This window comes from Mya arenaria, chromosome 1 (genome assembly GCF_026914265.1).
Source record: "Mya arenaria isolate MELC-2E11 chromosome 1, ASM2691426v1".
NCBI classification, from domain to species: Eukaryota; Metazoa; Mollusca; class Bivalvia; order Myida; family Myidae; genus Mya; species Mya arenaria.
Window position 1 is genome coordinate 27,562,120 of NC_069122.1, and position 15,142 is coordinate 27,577,261.

General features: G+C 34.6%; 1 protein-coding gene across 1 annotated transcript; it reads right to left on the reverse strand.

The window, feature by feature from the left end:
- Positions 1 to 874: 874 nt before the first annotated feature.
- On the reverse strand, positions 875 to 15,088 carry LOC128211826 (uncharacterized). The gene is made up of 2 exons (XM_052917317.1): positions 14,994 to 15,088; positions 875 to 5,541 (listed from the first exon to the last, which is right to left on the reverse strand). The coding sequence occupies exon 2, from the start codon at positions 5,469 to 5,471 to the stop codon at positions 3,279 to 3,281; it is 2,193 nt and encodes a 730-aa protein (XP_052773277.1). The 5' UTR covers positions 5,472 to 5,541; positions 14,994 to 15,088; the 3' UTR covers positions 875 to 3,278.
- Positions 15,089 to 15,142: the final 54 nt, after the last annotated feature.

Consider the following 15,142-nt stretch of genomic DNA (forward strand, 5'->3'; position numbering starts at 1 on the left):
TGACAGGTCAATGTTGTGAGTGCCAGTGAGAAAGCATGTGTGCGTGTGTGTGTGTGTATGTATGTAAATTAACCAAATGTCATGAAAATTGAAAAAAAAAATCAATATCCTGCATGAAAAAACTGTAATTTATGCTTAAATTTTATTATACTTTAATGTGACTATGATATCCGGGAGAAAAAAATGTAAAAGTTTCTTGAAAATATATTATTCCTTAATGTGACTAAGATATCCTAGAGAAAAAAAAATGTAAAAGTTTCATGAAAAGTTTCATGATTTTTTTTTTTTGATTTTTTATGACATCAGGAAAATATTTCCTAAGATTTGACCTAGTGACCTAGTTTTTTTATCTGAGGTGACCTATATTCACAAATGTTTAAGACAACAAGTAGACAAATATTCTGAGCAAGCTTCATAAAGATTTGACAAAAATAATGAATTTTTATGGCCGTGGAATTCTTTCTCCTAAGATTTGACCTTGTGACCTAGATTTTGAACGGGGATGACCCATATTAAAAAACTTTCAAAATATTATGCAGACAAATATTCTGACCAAGTTTCATAAAGATTTGACAAAAATTGTTAAATTTATGACGTGGAATGATTTTCCTAAGATGTGACCTAGTGACCTAGAATTTGACCCGGGAAGACCCATATTCATATATATTCAAGATAACATGCCGAAAAATAGTTTTCGCCATTCTATAACCCGTAATTTTTCGATGAAAAATCCGGCTAATAAACTTTTTGTTAACGAAAATAATCACCTTTTGTCAGTCTGTTTGTCTGCCAAAGACCTACTGTGAGTGTTGATAAAAACTAGGTTAGAGCGCAATGTATATAGTTTAGCCGTGGCAACGAAAATGCGAAATACCAGAGGGGCAAAATCCTCAAGCACTGCAAATATGACCACTTGTTATTTTTTCGGTCCGTAGAGGTTTATCAGTGACATAAGCGTCATGTCTTACTGTTTCAAACAGCTGGGCGTCATTTAAAAATGACATAATGTAGTTACATGCTTTTATTATGTGTTTTAACCTGAACAAATATCAATCAATCCATCTTCCTTACACTCTAGCAATTTATTATCCTCGATAAATGAACACAATAATAAGGGCAGTCACACACGACCATATCTCCCGTCGAGTAAAGAACAGTATCAACTTCGCCTTGCGACAAGGAATAACATTGAAAATGAACATGGGCAATAACTAAAACAAGAGCACCGCGAAACGGAGCATTATACGCCCGAAGAAGATTCGGCTTGAGGTCTTTAATAAACATTTAGGTTATGCTAGTATACTGCTTACTAGGTGTAAAGTGTTTACAACAAAGGCTTAAACTTCCAATATTGAAACTTTAATGATACTTAAGTTAGCAGTGCCTGGCCTGGACATGGAATTGCTAACGTCCCCCCCATGGTGATTCTAGTGTTTGAGGTATGGACCTGGAAATTGCGCGCGACACATCCTTTTAATGTAGTGATGATTTGTATAAAGTTATTTGAAAATCGCTTTATTAGTTACCAAGTTATGGCCCGGACACGGAATTGCTAACGCCCCCCAGTGAAATTAGCCTTTAAGGTACGGACCTGGAAAGCATGCTTGACAAATCCTTTTAATGTAGAGATGATTTGTATAAAGTTATTTGAAAATTGCTTTAGTAGTAACCCAGTTATGGCCTGGACATGGAATTGCTAACGTCCCCCCCATGGTGATTCTAGTGTTTGAGGTATGGACCTGGAAATTGCGCGCGTCACATCCTTTTAATGCAATGATGCTTTGTATAAAGTTATTTGAAAATGACTTTATTAGTGACCAAGTTGTGGCCCGGACACGGATTTGCTAACGCACCCCCATGGTGATTCGAGTCTTTGAGGTATGGACCTGGAAATTGCGCGCGACACATCCTTTTAATGTAGTGATGATTAGTAAAAAGTTATTTGAAAATCGCTTTATTAGTTACCAAGTTATAGCCGGACAAGGAATTGCTAACGGACGGACAGACGGACAGACAGACGGACAGACGATGGAGGCCATAACATAATACGACCCTTCGGGCGTATAAAAATGCACCTAGAGGGTCCCTGTGCACTGCACTTCTCCTCAACGAGAAATATCTGTATATGATGTTTGAGGTCAAACCCTTTGAGACATCTCAAGTTATGCTCCGAACCAAAAATAAATATAACAATTAACAAATGGTAATTATTAAAAATACTGCACCCAGAGTTATTTTTCCTGTGCATTGCACTTATCCTTATTGAGATCTATCTGTATGTGATCGATATCTTGAAGACTTTTCAACTTATGCTCCGGACAAAAAAAAATAAAAAAGGAATATTAACAATGGGTAACAACTAGTAAAAATACTGCACCCAGAGTTATGGTTACTGTGCACTGCACTTCTCATCAATGAGAAATATATGAAGTTTGAAGTCAATCATACTTTTCAAGTTATGCTCCGGACAAAAAATAAGTGTGAACATTAACAAAGGGCAATGATTTAAAAACTGCACCAAGGGTTCCTATACACTGCACATCTCCTCAATGAGGTATAATGTATAATTATGAAGTTTGAAATGTATGCACTCAACAACAGACACAGACATCAACTGCATTTCAGCCCAACTGTTGTAGGAGGCTTCTTAAGGCTTAACGTGTTGATGACCAGTATAACAACATTTTAAATTAAAAAGCACAAAGTACTCCTTTTTCAGTAACAATTAGATATTATCTTGACATTAATATACATTTTCATGGAATGTATGTTTATAATTGATCAATTTCATATAAAACGTTTATTCATTAATTTAGCCGTATGCTTTTTAAACCCTTATATTATTTCTCTTAGTCTTATAAATGGCTGTTTTAGATGAATAAAATAACAATAAAATACAAACTACTAATATCCAACATACTTACTAAAGTGCAAAAAATGTTGGCTAGAAAGGTAATAGAAAAAATAAATAAATAAGAACAAAATAAAATACATGATTCTTAAAATATAAGTACAGATGTATACAGAAAAGGTTTACAAAAATAATGCGGCCAAATTAAGTATTTAGATTAACTTCATAGACAAATTGACATGAACAAATGAGCAATGCTTCATATATCCATTGCAACATGTAAATTCCTGTAACTATGTGTGTCCGTGTAATCGAGCATTAATGAAAACAAAACAACTATCATGTAACACGTTTTCTCAGTCAACCCTAAAATGACATATGTTAAGGCAGCACAATTGGTCATAAAGCAATATACAGTGTATAAGTCTCAGTCCTCTGGAAGAAGAAACTGAACTGCTGGTTTCAAGTTATCAAACATAGCTTCGTCAACGACGACGGCGCAACTTGCTCTCACTTCCACAAACGGCGGCGGTTTATGATCAATCACGTCATACTGTCCAGCATTTGTATACCGAACTTCCCTGAACAAATTTCCCACCCCCAACTTTTGTTCCAATTGCCAAAAAGAGGTATTGATGCTTGCTAACGATTTGACATCTTCGACTCTGTCAATCTTGACCGTCTCGTTGGTTTCTGACTTGTTCGACAGCAAATAAGGTGTTCCATTTGTGACCAATGAAACTTCTCCAGATGAAAAGGTGTACTGAATACAAGGAGACAGCAAGTCTTCAAACTCCTTGTTAAAAATCATGAAACTTTCATCACTTTCATGAATTCTTGTGTCCGTGAAAGAAAACCCCTCCGTCTTCCAAATAAGTTCAGGTTCCACACTTAAGTTTTTGGAATTTATTCTCACTTTCTGGCCTTTTTTGTTTGTTTTATGAAGGCAAATTGTGTCAATCTTGTACATGATACTTGTATCTTTGTCAAAGGTCAAATACACAATAATTGTATCATGATTGTCACTGTATCTTGCATTCATACATCTAACCTCACTGTCTGGCAACGCGAGCATTGGTACTCCTTCATTCAGCTTCTTATACTCCATTGTAGCAAGATCAAACGTATAACAGATTAGTGTCGCAGTCATTTTCCCATTGTTTTCTTCTTGGCGTATATTGATCCCTTCTTCTTCACTCTCATCACTCTCCATAAATGGGTCCACAATGATTTCAGCTAATATCAAGATAAACAATTCATTATCTGGACCCAACACCGCTGAGAATGCCCTTCCTAAAACTGTTGAGTTGTCCTCAAGTTCATAAAATATATCATTAGAGAAATCAATTCTATTCCATTTCTTTGTTTGTACAGAAAATATGGTCAAATCTTCGAGTTCAGCTCCCTTCTCTGCCAGTGCAATATATCTTCCGTTTGTTTCAAATTCAAGTGGTTCCCCCTCAGACAATGCTTCCGTCCATGAATAATATTCGTCAAAGTTTTTGAAGCCATTTGCGTTATACTGTTCATCTGATACATTATACATGTAGTAAACTTCTGACAAATCTGCCACATAGTGCCACACCTGTGTTTTAGCATTAAATACCAGAATGTCATACTGACTATCTTCACATGTTGCATAATGATCCTCTTCCATGCTGTTTTCTGTTAATCGTGTGTCTGTTCTCTTTGATAAAGTAAACAAAGCAACAGTTGTGGAACCTTTATCGTCAGCAGGTATATTTCTCCCTACATTTGCACCTTCCTTTCTCTCTTTTGTATCATTTGAAACTTGGTTTGTTTCATCTTTCTTTCCACTATGCTTTCCTGTATTCTTCTTCAAATCTTCTAAACTATCGTTGCAAACTTTAACAAACCTCTCGATTTTGTCTTGTTCTGCTTTGTCAATCCAAGTGTTTGATAATCTATCAATAAGTTTCTGAAATTCATCCAGCTTCTCATTTTCTACCTTGATTGAAGGACACTTGTGTAACCCTTGGACTTTGCGCTGCTCAATAAAATCCAATACAATTTCTAGTCTGTCAGATGCGTCATCTTTATCATTACCAGCAACTAGCCACTTTGCAAGAAATGAAATAAAATCAAGATATCCACAATATTTTGTACAGCCATTCTCGGCCAAGATCTTCAGTTGGTCACATGTCAAATCAAGTGCGTATTCCTTGAAAACAAGGAGGTCGTGAAACCGTGACGACAGGAATGTCTCGGTATAAGGCAGGAGCTCTATCAATCCAAATTCTAGAGCAAGAAAATGAAATTGAAAGACATTAACAACACTAAGCTCTTTCTTCATGTAATTAACATATTTCTCTAATAGACTGTCGACCATCAAAAATGTGGCTAGATCGATTCCTTTTCGTAAGTTTGATAATTCAAATACTATTTTGTCCGTGCAAATATATTCAACCAACCGCTCAAACGCATCAACATCAGAAATGTCCTTTGTCAAATCGATGTCTTTGGATTTAGTTTCAACAAAGTTTCCACCAAACATAGCATCGAAGTATTTGCTCTGTTTCATCAGAACATCTTTCTCTATCTCGAAGAGTTTGTCTCCAACCTTAATACAAACTTTGCTGGAAGCCATTTTGTATTGCATTCTCCAATCTACTAGAGCTTTAGTTAACACGCTCCCAGCCTATGGAAATGAAGTGCTTTTGAAGAGTCATCTGAAAATAAAAGAAAAACAGTCTGAAAATGGTAATTATTTGACAAAAGTGTGCTCCTTCTCAAAGAATACTCACATGTTCCAAACATGTTCAGCTAATGATGTTCAAAAATAAGGCCACACCAATTTTCAATTTCCTTCATTGGATTTTGGCGAGCAAAGTTTAAATAAAAGTACATGTACAAGATTTCCAATTCATTCAAAAACAGGTGTGGGCGAAGGCAAAACTATTAAACCCTACATAATCTAAACAAAGACGTTTAAAAAATCTCAAATTTATTCTCCTTACTATGTGTAAGATGGCCTAAATCAAACCATACTTCTTTTAACCAGTGCTAAAGCTTTGTTTGTAATACTATATACACACACATATCTATCTACATGGTACAAGTTATTTTTTTACTCTTTTGATACATACATATAGTATATTGTGGTAGGGCTGGTCGTACAAAAGTGAAGTAAATATAAACATGTGTATTCCTTTACGGAAATTATGTCTCACACATATTGGAAAAAATACGAGTTTTAGTTTCTTTGTCAAACATACACCCTATGCGTCACAAAACTGTAGATGATTGAATAAAAGCGTTTTAAGGAGAACATTCATGCACTGATTGATAAGTTATGGCTGCACAATTCCGGGAAAGTGAAAAATATGAAACTACAGACGAAGTTTTCATAAGACTGTCGTCTGAGAGACATAATCTACCGACCAGCAGACCGACCGACATAACGACAGACTGTCCAACCTACAGTCATTTGCAAACCGCTATTTTTCATAAAACAAAAAACAAGAGCGCCAACAATCGCAAAAACACCCATCCTATGTTTAGGACACAAAGTTTGGTGATGCATGTAGGTGGTTGCATGTTAAGCCAAATTTAGAGAGCAGACACTGTTAATTCAGTTATCGCCAAAATCTCGAGATTGCGGAAACGTAGCTGGTTATCGAACCTGATCCAACTAGTATTCCCATACACATTCTTAATAAATGTGGTGATGATTGGACAAAGGCTTCTAAAGATATTGAGCAGACAACATTATGGTCGTCGTCGGCACGAACGTTTGCCCTGGAACAATAATATGTCCCATTCTATGAACGTGCGCATATCGGCATAATAATGAAATGGTTTGTAAAAGGAAAACCCTATTAATAAGGCAGTATTCAAAACATTGGTTGAACAGGAAGTCATTGTTTGCTTAGGAAATCAGCGATTAATTAGAAAGTCGTTGGTTGCTTAGGTGACCTTTGGCTGCTAGGGAGATATTACTAATAAAGTCACTGATTGCTATAAATGAAAGTAGTTGTTAAGGTGGTCATTGGTTGCTACGGAATTCAATGGTAAGTAAGTGGTTGTTAAGGAAGTAAGTGGTTGCTTAGGAAGTAATTGGTTCCTTATGTTTTCACTGGTTGCTAAGGAATTCAACGGTTGCTACGATGTATGGATTTACTAAGAAAGTATATATGTATATTGCTAATGCAATCATAGGCTGTTAAAGGAGTGACTGCTAATGTAGTCCCTAGTTGCTAAAGAAAACAATGGTTTCAATGGTTAAATATTATGTAGTTGTTAAGGAAGCAAGTGGTTAAGGAAGTCATGTTGCTAAGGAAACCATTGGTTATTAAGGTAGTCAATAGTCGCTAAGAGACTCATTGGCAGTGAAGGATGTAAATAGTAGCTCAGGAAGTCAATGGCTGCCAAGGAAATCATTGGCTGCTATGGAAGTGAGTTATTGCTAAGAAAGTCATTTGTTGCTAAGGATTAAGGTCATTGATTGATAACTTGAAAAGAAAGTCATATATTGTTAAGCAAATCATTGGTTGCTTTGTAAGTAGGTGGTTAAAAAGAAAGTTGTTTGTTGCTAATGAAGTTATTCTTGCTGAGGAAGCCAATAAATGTTATGGATGCAATTAATAAATTTCCACTACATGAGACTACGCACCAATTATCAAGGGGCTGGGCCTTGCGGTTTCAGAGAAGAAGATTTTTAAAGGTTTTACTGTACAATAATATATAAAACCTGGGATCCTTAGGCCACAGCCAGCCTTGACACAAGGGGCAATATTTGAACAAAATTGGGTAATGAACCACTACCTAAGGCTTCATACATACATGTACTAAATATCATCACTATACTATAAGATTTGTCCATGCGGTTTCAGATCAAATTTAAAGAAAATACTTTTTAAGTATATCACAAACCTCAGACCTCTAAGCTACTTTTGACCCGTGGGAAATAATTTGAACACTCGTGGTAAAGGACCACTAATTGAGGTTGCATGCCAAATCTCAAGGGTCTGGATATTGTGGTTACAGAGAAGATTTCAAAAAAAATTACTTTATTTGTATACCCCTAGTGTCCGGTCACTCTTGACCCCCAGGAAATAAGTTGAACACTCTTGGTAAAGGACCACTAAAAGTATATAAACTCAGGGCCTAAGTGATTCAACTCATTTATTTATCACCAAATGAAAGAAAAATTGCAAATTGCCATGGAATTCTTTCAAACCTTTTCTTCAAAACAATATTTATTTTCCTCATCATCTCAAAATGAATTATTAATATCCGAAACAAGTGGCTCAACAGACCTGATTACTAAAAACATTTGACAATTGTATAACTTTCCTCAGGAGTGTTTTAAAAAAAAATCTGAGACAAGGTGGACGAGTTCATAGCCTGTTCATCTGTTTTGTGAAATTCACTGAAGAATAATAGTATACTCACACCTATGTTAATCTTACACAGAATATAGTGTCTTTTTAAAATTGTTCCAGAACCCAAGTTGGTGAATTATGACAGAAATGTCTCCTTTCACAAAGGGGCCCCATATTTCAATTTTAGTAACAGTAATCTTGACCCCACAAAATTAAAAATCATTCACAAGCTACTTCTTTACATGAGTTACCTACACACCAAGTTTTATTATTATCCATTTATGCTAATGAAAGTTATTGAGGAGAAATCAATATTATTATTCTTTTAGTAACAGCAGCTTTAACCTTGACCCTACTAACCCCGAAAGCAATCCAACCACATGCCCTCACACTAGCTACCTAAACACAAAGTATCGTCACTGTATATCAAAGCTAACTTATGTTTTTGACTGGAAACCACATGTTTGGGGAGCTAAATATATGTCCTTATAGTATATAAAAACTTTTCCCTCAATTCACACTATTGAATATTTTGACTAATGCTAACTTTAGCCTTTATTACCACAGTGGCTTGAGGATAGATGAGCGATTCAGACCCTAATGGGATTCTTTCAATAAGCCTCAATTGTGGGATACACAAATCATCACTGGAAATGCAAAACCCTAGACAAGACAATAGGGTTTAAGGTAAAGTTATGGAAGGGTGCTGCACCTGGTATATTTTTGGAAGCATCCTTCTTACCCTAATTGAGACCATGCCATGGGCACGCTACATAGCCTACATAGAATTAAATACTAGCCTACATTGAATTAAGTACTTAAAACTGTCAAATATTTAAAAAGAAAATGTTGAAAATTACAATATGATAATAAAAACATGAACACTTTGCATAATTGGCAATTGAAATCAATTTAACACAATCCTGAACATTTTTTTGTCAAATTAATTAATTCCTAGTTCTTGACAGCCAGAGAAATTATGCCCTTTTCAGCCTGTGCCTCATGTGAATCACCCTGTTTTTTTTAAAGGGACTGTACACCAGATTGGCACCAATCTGTAACGAATCTCAGGACAATTATATAATAAAATGTTTTACTCTTTGATATCATAGTTGTAAAAAAAAAAAAAAAATGTAAAAAAAAAATTGAGTCAGAGACCGGGTTCGAACCGGTGTCGCCAAAATTGTGGTCCAGTGTTGTAATCTTTTTTAATGGTAAAATACAAAAAACCTGCGAAAAATATATTAATTGTAAACTATGTGGTACTTCAATTAGTAAGTTTCAATGCATTGTACATTTGTGTCAGTTTTCGACAATTTTCTCTTTTTTTCGCTATTTCATCATACAGAGTACAGCCCCTTTAAAATGTAGCTAAAATCATAAAACCATTCATTTTGATCACGCCCCAAATCAACTGAAACTGTAATATGTGTGCCTTATTAGACATAATATATAAAAATTTCAATAAATGTTCACTGAAGCCTTGGCCTGAATATTATTTTCAAAAAAACGTACTTTAACAAAAAAACACACCATATTTCAACAAAGAAACATATTTTAACAAGGCATAAAATGTATTAAAACATGAAGGGTATAGGCATGGGCAATTTACTTCAGAGCTAATGTAAGTGTTTGACACTTAGACTTTTAGAAAAGGAGTCAACTCCTTCATTCTAAAATGAAGGAATCTGGCATAAATTTAGAGAGTCCAGAATAAAAATAAGTCTTTTTCAGGTAATTAGCCTATTCATGGTATTCATATATCTGTTTCTGTAGGGCTATAATGTTTATTACACTTACTAGTTTGACATTTGCAAGGTTGTTTACCTCTTAAAATCACAAGGAATATTTTCAAAACACAGTGTGACACTATTAGTAAAGCCTAAAGGCTGTATCATCTTTAATTTGACTGCTTTAAGTATATTTTTAACATACAATGTTCTTGTCAGTGAATTTCTTTGTTAAGAAATACATGTTTCCATACACTTACACTTCAGAACTTAAACAGATTTGACTTCAATAGAATAAATTAAATTTAAATTTAAATTTATTTATTTTAAAATTGATTGCTTTAACATAACTATTCGTGTGTTCAACACTGTTGCTAAAGAAAGCATAGTATATTAATATAATCAACCATAAAGACGAGGTTTAAAAAATGTATGGCACAGTGACTGAATTTAAAAATAGCCCGTTGACTGGTTTCATTCACTTTATAACAATATCATGAGTTATTAACAAGAGGGCAATTATGGCCCTAAAACGCTCACCTCAACAAAGGGCCACAACTCTGTGATAAAGCATTAATAAAAATGTTGCAATTTAATCATATCTTTACTGATGACGATGCCTTGTTTAATATTTGTATTGGGTCATGCAATGAAGCTACCTGTAAAGTTTCATTGAATTTGGCCGGGTAGTTTCTGAGATTTTTTTAAAGCAAAACAATAAGTTGGTTGTTTTGTTCTTGTTGTTGTTGATAAATCTCAATGCCTTGTTGTATTTTTGAAGAGGGTCATGCAATGAAGCTTCCTGTCAAGTTTCAGTGAATTTGGCCTGGTAGTTTCAGAGGAGATGTTTTTTAAAGAAAAACAGGAAGTTGGCCAGATTGTTGTTGTTGTTGATCAATTGCGACCCCTTGTTGTATTTTTGTAGAGAGTCACCCAAGGAAGCTTCCTGTAAAGTTTCATTAAATTTGGAGAGGTAGTTTCAGAGGAGATGGGTTTTTTTAAAGCAAAACAGGAAGTCAGCCATTTTGTTTTGTTGCTGTTGTTGTTGATCAATCGTGACAACTTGTTGTATTTAAGTAGAGAGTCACCCAAGGAAGCTTCCTGTAAAGTTTCAATGTATTTGGACTGGTCGTTTCAGAGATGTTTTTTAAAGCAAAACAGGAAGTCAGCCATTTGTTGTTGTTGTTGTTAATCAATCGTCACCCCTTGTTGTATTTTTGTAGAGGGTCACACAAGGAAGCTTCCTGTAAAGTTTAATTGAATTTGGACAGGTAGTATTAGAGAATATGATTTTTAAAACCAAAACAGGAAGTTGGCCAGTTTGTTGATGTTGTTGTTGATCAATCGTGACCCCTTGTTGTATTTTTGTAGAAAGTCACCTAAGGAAACTTACCGTAAAGTTTCATTGTATTTGGATGTGTAGTTTCAGAGGAGATGCTTTTTTTTAGCAAAACAGGAAGTCGGCCATTTTGTTGTTGTTGCTTTTTTTTTTGGTGTTCAATCGTGACCCCTTGTTTTTTTTTGTAGAGATCACCAAAGGAAGCTTCCTGTAAAGTTTCATTGTATTTGGACGTGTAGTTTCAGAGGAGATGCTTTTTAAATCAAAACAGGAAGTCAGCCATTTTGTTGTTGTTGTTGTTGTTGTTGTTGATCAATCGTGACCCCTTGTTTTTTTTTTTGTAGAGATCACCAAAGGAAGCTTCCTGTAAAGTTTCATTGTATTTGGACGTGTAGTTTCAGAGGAGATGCTTTTTAAATCAAAACAGGAAGTCAGCCATTTTGTTGTTGTTGTTGTTGATCAATCGTGACCCCTTGTTGTATTTTTCTAGAGATCACCCAAGGAAGCTTCCTGTAAAGTTTCATTGAATTTGGACTGGTAGTTTCAGAGGAGATGCTTTTTAAATCAAAATAGGAAGTCAGCCATTTTGTTGTTGTTGTTGATGTTGTTTATCAATCATGACCCCTTGTTGCATTTTTGTACAGATCAATCAAGGAAGCTTCCTGTAAAGTTTCATTGAATTTGGATTGGTAGTTTCAGAGGAGATGCTTTTTAAATCAAAACAGGAAGTCGGCCATTTTGTTGTTGTAATTGTTGTTGTTGTTGTTGAGCAATCGTGACCCCTTATTATATTTTTGTAGAGGGTCACCCAAGGAAGCTTCCTGAAAAGTTTCATTGAATTTGGAGTGGTAGTTTAAGAGGAGATGTTTTTTTAAAGCAAAACAGGAAGTCAGCCATTTTGTTGTTGTTGCTGTTGTTGTTGTTGTTGATCAATCGTGTATTTTTGTAGAGGGTCAACAAGGAAGCTTCCTGTAAAATTTCATTGAATTTAGACTGGCAGTTTCAGAGGAGATGTTTTTTAAAGCAAAACAAGAAGTCGGCCATTTTGTTGTTGTTGTTGATCAATCGTAACCCCCTGTTGTGTTTTTGCAGGGAGTCACCCAAGGAAGCTTCCTGTAGAGTTTCATTGAATTTGGCCAGGTAGTTTCAGAGGAGATGGGTTTTTTAACAATTGTTGACGGACGGACTGACTGACGGACAAAGACCAATCACAATAGCTCACCTTGAGCACTTCGTGCTCTGGTGAGCTAAAAATCTAATTCAATTCATTTTATTCAAGTAAATAAAGGCCACCGGCCCAAAATACACAAAATGTACAAAAAACAACAACATAGTATAGTAGTTGCAACATACGATTTACACATTTATCATTTCTAACAGATGGTATACATAGATTGTTTACTTCAATATTGTATTATCATTTTCAGTAGACATTAAAGAGTAGAAATCATTTAAACTATTACCAGATGAATACCAGTTAAAAAAATATTGTCTACGAATAATATCGAATTTAGGACATTGAAAGAATGCATGACTTTCACAATCAATAACTGTCAAATGTTGATTCAGAGAATATATACAAAGTCTCTCATCTTGCGCACCAGTCTGTGATGTTATTTACTCTTTAAAGCGTCTGAATGATAATGTTTCAATGAGTTGTAAAATTAAATATACACTTACGTCATTTCGGATACTTTTACTCTTCATGTAAGATTCGTGCACATAGGATTTTTAAATTTAAGGCTTCTGGTAAAATCCAAGCCAAATTTTAGGAGTCTCTGAACACTGAATAAGCATCACAACTCTTTATCTTTACAAGGTTGATTTTAATATATTTATCAAACCCATCTTGTCTCCATAAGAGAAATTATTTATCATGGCACTTGTGCTTTCCACATACTTTGTACACACGAATAATGACATAAACTTTTAAACTGATATTTGCCAGGCAAACAGATATTATTCAGAAAATGGGTGTACCATGGTGTCTTAACATTTTGTTTTATATATATTCTAAATCTTATATTTTTTTCTTCTTCTTTTTCCAAAATATAAGGGAAGCGCACTGATATTATAAAAGAATATTCAGTAGAAAAAACATTCCCAGACACCATGCCCCCTTAAACCCCTCTATTAAACCAGGACTGCACATCAATTTTGATCATATAAAATACCATACTTTGGTGTATGGGAATGCATTCTAGTCATAACTTTAGTGTAGAGGAATATAAAAATAACATTACACCTTGTGTTGGGAATCAGTTCTAGTTTGACTAACGATAATCGGTTCTATAGAATTAACCAATTATCGATGGAACAATAGGTTTTTGACAAGACCTTAAATGTAGTTCTATTTTTGTGCAATTAATCATTATCCATTACTACGCTTATGTAGTCCAAATAATTGTACGTTACCGGGTTTTTTTTACGATTTTTGATACGGCAAATCCTTCACATACAAATTGTTTAGAATCAAAAGTGGGTAGTTATTCTGATTGGGATTCTGGGTTAAAGCATTTAGCATCTAAAAAATATCATAAAAACAAGAAATATTACCAGATTACGTTATTTTATATCAGTTCCATACATAAAACTGTCATATCCTAAAAATATTTATGAGTTTGACATGTTTTTTTCATTTCTTGTTGTTAAAACCTATCGATATATACATGAAGGGCACCTGCAAGGCTTCAGGGCACAGTTTTAAAGCAATCAGAACATTTCAGCCATGGCCGAGTTGTTACGTTTGTGTTTACGAGGTCTATCTCGAAGCCTGTCGGAGGTGGCCGAGTAATTACGATTGGGTCAAGTTGTTCTGCTTGGCATGATTGTTGTCTGTGTCAGTCAACTTTCGTTTTATAGGAAAGGTAAATAATGTGTTTAAATGCATTAAATGCTTGTTTTGTGCAAAATAACTTCTCACTTACACGGTAAAATATGAATATAAACCTTAAAACCATAAATAACTTAGCTTAATACAATTTCAATATTTTTCAAAACACCCCGTTTTTTGCACAAACCTGTTTAGATGTTGGGGATTAGAATAATCCCGTATAACACGTCTATTATTTTAGACTATACGCTTATGGTATGTGCATTTTTGCAGTTATTTAGTGTTGATGTTGCTTTCGACAATATTGTTAACAATAACAACTAAACACTTTCAAATGTGTAAATGAGCTCAGACAAGAAAATTGGCAGACATTGACCGAACGCAAATAACGAGAGGAAAGATGAAAAACAACTGGCCAGTTGAATGGATGATCAATTATGACCAAAATCAATCAGTTGTCACCAATCAGATTTTGATTATTTCTATCATTAGAACATCACTAACATCACTAATTACGCCTTTTCCAATAGTATCATGATTAACCTTTAAATCCCTAAACTGCTCATTCTCCAGCAACTGTGTTCCCCTCCATTGTCCATTACTACTACTAGAAAAAAGAAATCTGAGTATCTTTTTTTTTATATATTTTTGAGTATAGCAATGGTTGATCCTATAAACATTTTCTAAAATTAAACAGCATAAGAAACCAAACATTTATTCGGCTTTCAGCTCAATGTCTTGTGAAAATGTAACTAGGGTAGGGAAGAAGTATCCGAATGTCCAATCCGAAACCTAGTCTAATTTAGCGAAAAATGATAAAACTAATTGTTAAATTATTTAGTTGTAAAAATGTATATCAGTTACTTAAATATGATGTTTTTCTTTAAGTATTCACCTCTGTAGTAAGACCCATTTCAAGCAAAGGGTTTAAAACTTAACATTTCACAACAGAAAATCCTGTCATTTTGTTGGACGCAGGCAACATTTTTGTAGCAGGCAACTTTTCTGCATGTTGTGCTAGACTTGCTCCCCTTAGACCGTAGT